At 34.8% G+C, this 2,321-nt stretch overlaps 1 protein-coding gene across 1 annotated transcript in view; it reads right to left on the bottom strand.

Annotated features, from left to right (window-relative positions):
- LOC107753443 (brain-specific angiogenesis inhibitor 1-associated protein 2-like protein 1) overlaps positions 1-2,321 on the bottom strand; it is a 14,657-nt gene that overhangs the window by 8,233 nt on the left and 4,103 nt on the right. Inside the window, exon 4 of the mRNA XM_016569586.1 lies at positions 267-328. Coding sequence (XP_016425072.1) covers positions 267-328 — 62 coding nt within the window. The remainder of the gene's footprint in view (positions 1-266; positions 329-2,321) is intronic.

The raw sequence follows: 2,321 nt of genomic DNA, 5'->3' as shown, positions 1-2,321 counted from the left end.
TTTTTTTTTATTTGAACTAGCACCTCATGACTACACCACGTTATGTACAAGAAGCTGCAAAAGACACAGGCACAAGTGGAATGTACAAAACATGGTGAAATTAATTTTTAAGTAAATATAATGGGCGATATATTGCGTCACCAAAAATTATTGCGGTCATGTACATATATTGCGCGATAAGTCGATATATTGATTATTGCGACAGGCCTAGGAATATGAGAAAAAAAAGTGATGCATCAAGATCTTAAACCATATTGCATACTTACAGTCTCCTCCAGCTCCAGTTGGGCTTTCTTATGCACTTCTGAAATCTCCATTAACACCACTCCTGAGAAGAAAAATGAAACCTTATTGCTACATTACTGATATTTATAGTTTTTTTTTTCTAGTTTTGTTTCAATCTCGACTGGAAAAACAGTTCAAAGTTGCCTTCCGAAAGGTATGAAGTTGTACTTTGGACTTGTTGAACTTCTCTGTACACGACTCCCCTATGACTATAAGTTTTTCGTGCATTTCTCCTACTCTGTATGATCGGCGTCATTTCATCTAGCTGGGGCTCCATTAGTGCTGCTCATAAAAACAAACTTTACAGCAAACAAGCAGAGGTGAGCTGTAGCATTATCACTCATCCAGCAGTTCTGATAGCATCATTAGCATGGCAAGATCAGCAGAGTGGGTCAGTAAATGCCATCTTTGTACTGAGAGTATCAGCACCTGCTCTGTGTTTTCACAACCCCTAGAGATGTTGCATAAAAGTGCACAACCTTACAAAGGTTACAGGGCATCCCTGCCAATGGATTATGGAAAGCCTAAATGGATTATCAGTAGTGCCTACAAATGCAGATGAATAAGTATCAGTAAAATCAACTTTTGACTGTATAAAAGCCAAATGAAAAACTTTAATGCAAATTATATTTTACATAATGCACATTCATGTTCAAACTTGCACATAATTCATCAGTGCACATTATTCCTTTTTACTCTGCTTAATGAATCTCTTTGATTGGATCAGGAAAAAAAACAAGGGTGGCAGTTTCCCATCCTACAATTTTCCACTTTGAATATCCCATTTCACAAATATGCCAGATTACAGAATAAATGAGATGCGAATGATGTTTGAAGTTTATTTCAGATGATTTACAGTAGTCCGTTGGTTACAATAGATAATTTAAAATCAAGGAGTAGCTGAAAAGTCGTAGTTTTGTTGCATGTGTTCTGTTCTTTATGATTATGATTATGCCAGTTTGAAATGCATTTCATTTTTGAAAAAAAAAAAAAAACATTTAATGAAGGAAATATCAATGTGCAAATATACCTGCCAGAAACAGAATTAATAATTGTGTTTGTGTGCCATATTATGTTCTTTTTATATTATCTTTGACATAAAATATGAGAGAGTGACATCAGAGAGACTCTGTAACAGCTGAGATGGTTTTATTTTTGGAAGGTAAAATTTTTGCAACCTAAAACAGCACACCAAAACATTACAAACATAATTGCAGTGTATCAGATTAATAATTCCTATGACAAGGAAGAACGTTCCCTGGACATGACAGGCGATGCTTTCAATGACAAGATAATATTACACATTACCTGTATATTACACGAGACCTGATTTCTGACAATAAATCCATGCTACAACAACAATAACTGAAATTACTGTGTGAATCACACTATTCCCATGATATGTCATTCAAGTACACCTACATTTATTTGGATAATATAAAAAGTACAGTGCACTCTCAGTGAAATGTGATTTTAAAGTACAATTAGAACGCCTCCGGTATAAAAGAACAGGCTTGGGGATTTGCATGTCACTGTGATCTGTAAACGCCACATGCATGAGAAATCTTCTGTCCTAACACAGACACCTCCAAGGGGGAAAAATGTAAAGAAAAATTTGCAGACTGAAAACATTTTGATGAGAAATATGTACAACCTCAAATGGAGGAAATGCTAGCTAGTGTCAATGCCAACATGAATTGCTGTTTGCAATCCATTTTACTTTCATAATCTGACACTTCTGTAAGTAAAACGGATATTCAATGATTTAAAACATACCATAACATTTAAGAATGGACAGAATACAAATTTGCTAAAATATTGTTCAAATGGCTAATTTGTAATTAGTTAAAGGGGTCATAGGATGCCTTTAGGGTCTTAATGAAAAGTCTGTAACATAGTTTGGTTAAAATTTCTCAATGGTAGTGTAAAAAATAATTTTTTTACCCTGTCAAAAACAGCTCTTTTCAGATCAAGCCGTTTTTTGTAGCATTTTCCTTTAAATGTTAATGAGCTCTGCTGACCCCGCCCCTCTCTTC

The sequence above is a fragment of the Sinocyclocheilus rhinocerous genome, unplaced genomic scaffold (genome assembly GCF_001515625.1).
Source record: "Sinocyclocheilus rhinocerous isolate Xijiao unplaced genomic scaffold, SAMN03320098_v1.1 scaffold2216, whole genome shotgun sequence".
NCBI classification, from domain to species: Eukaryota; Metazoa; Chordata; class Actinopteri; order Cypriniformes; family Cyprinidae; genus Sinocyclocheilus; species Sinocyclocheilus rhinocerous.
The sequence above is the reverse complement of the archived record's forward strand: the minus strand, read 5'-3'. Positions and strand labels throughout refer to the sequence as shown.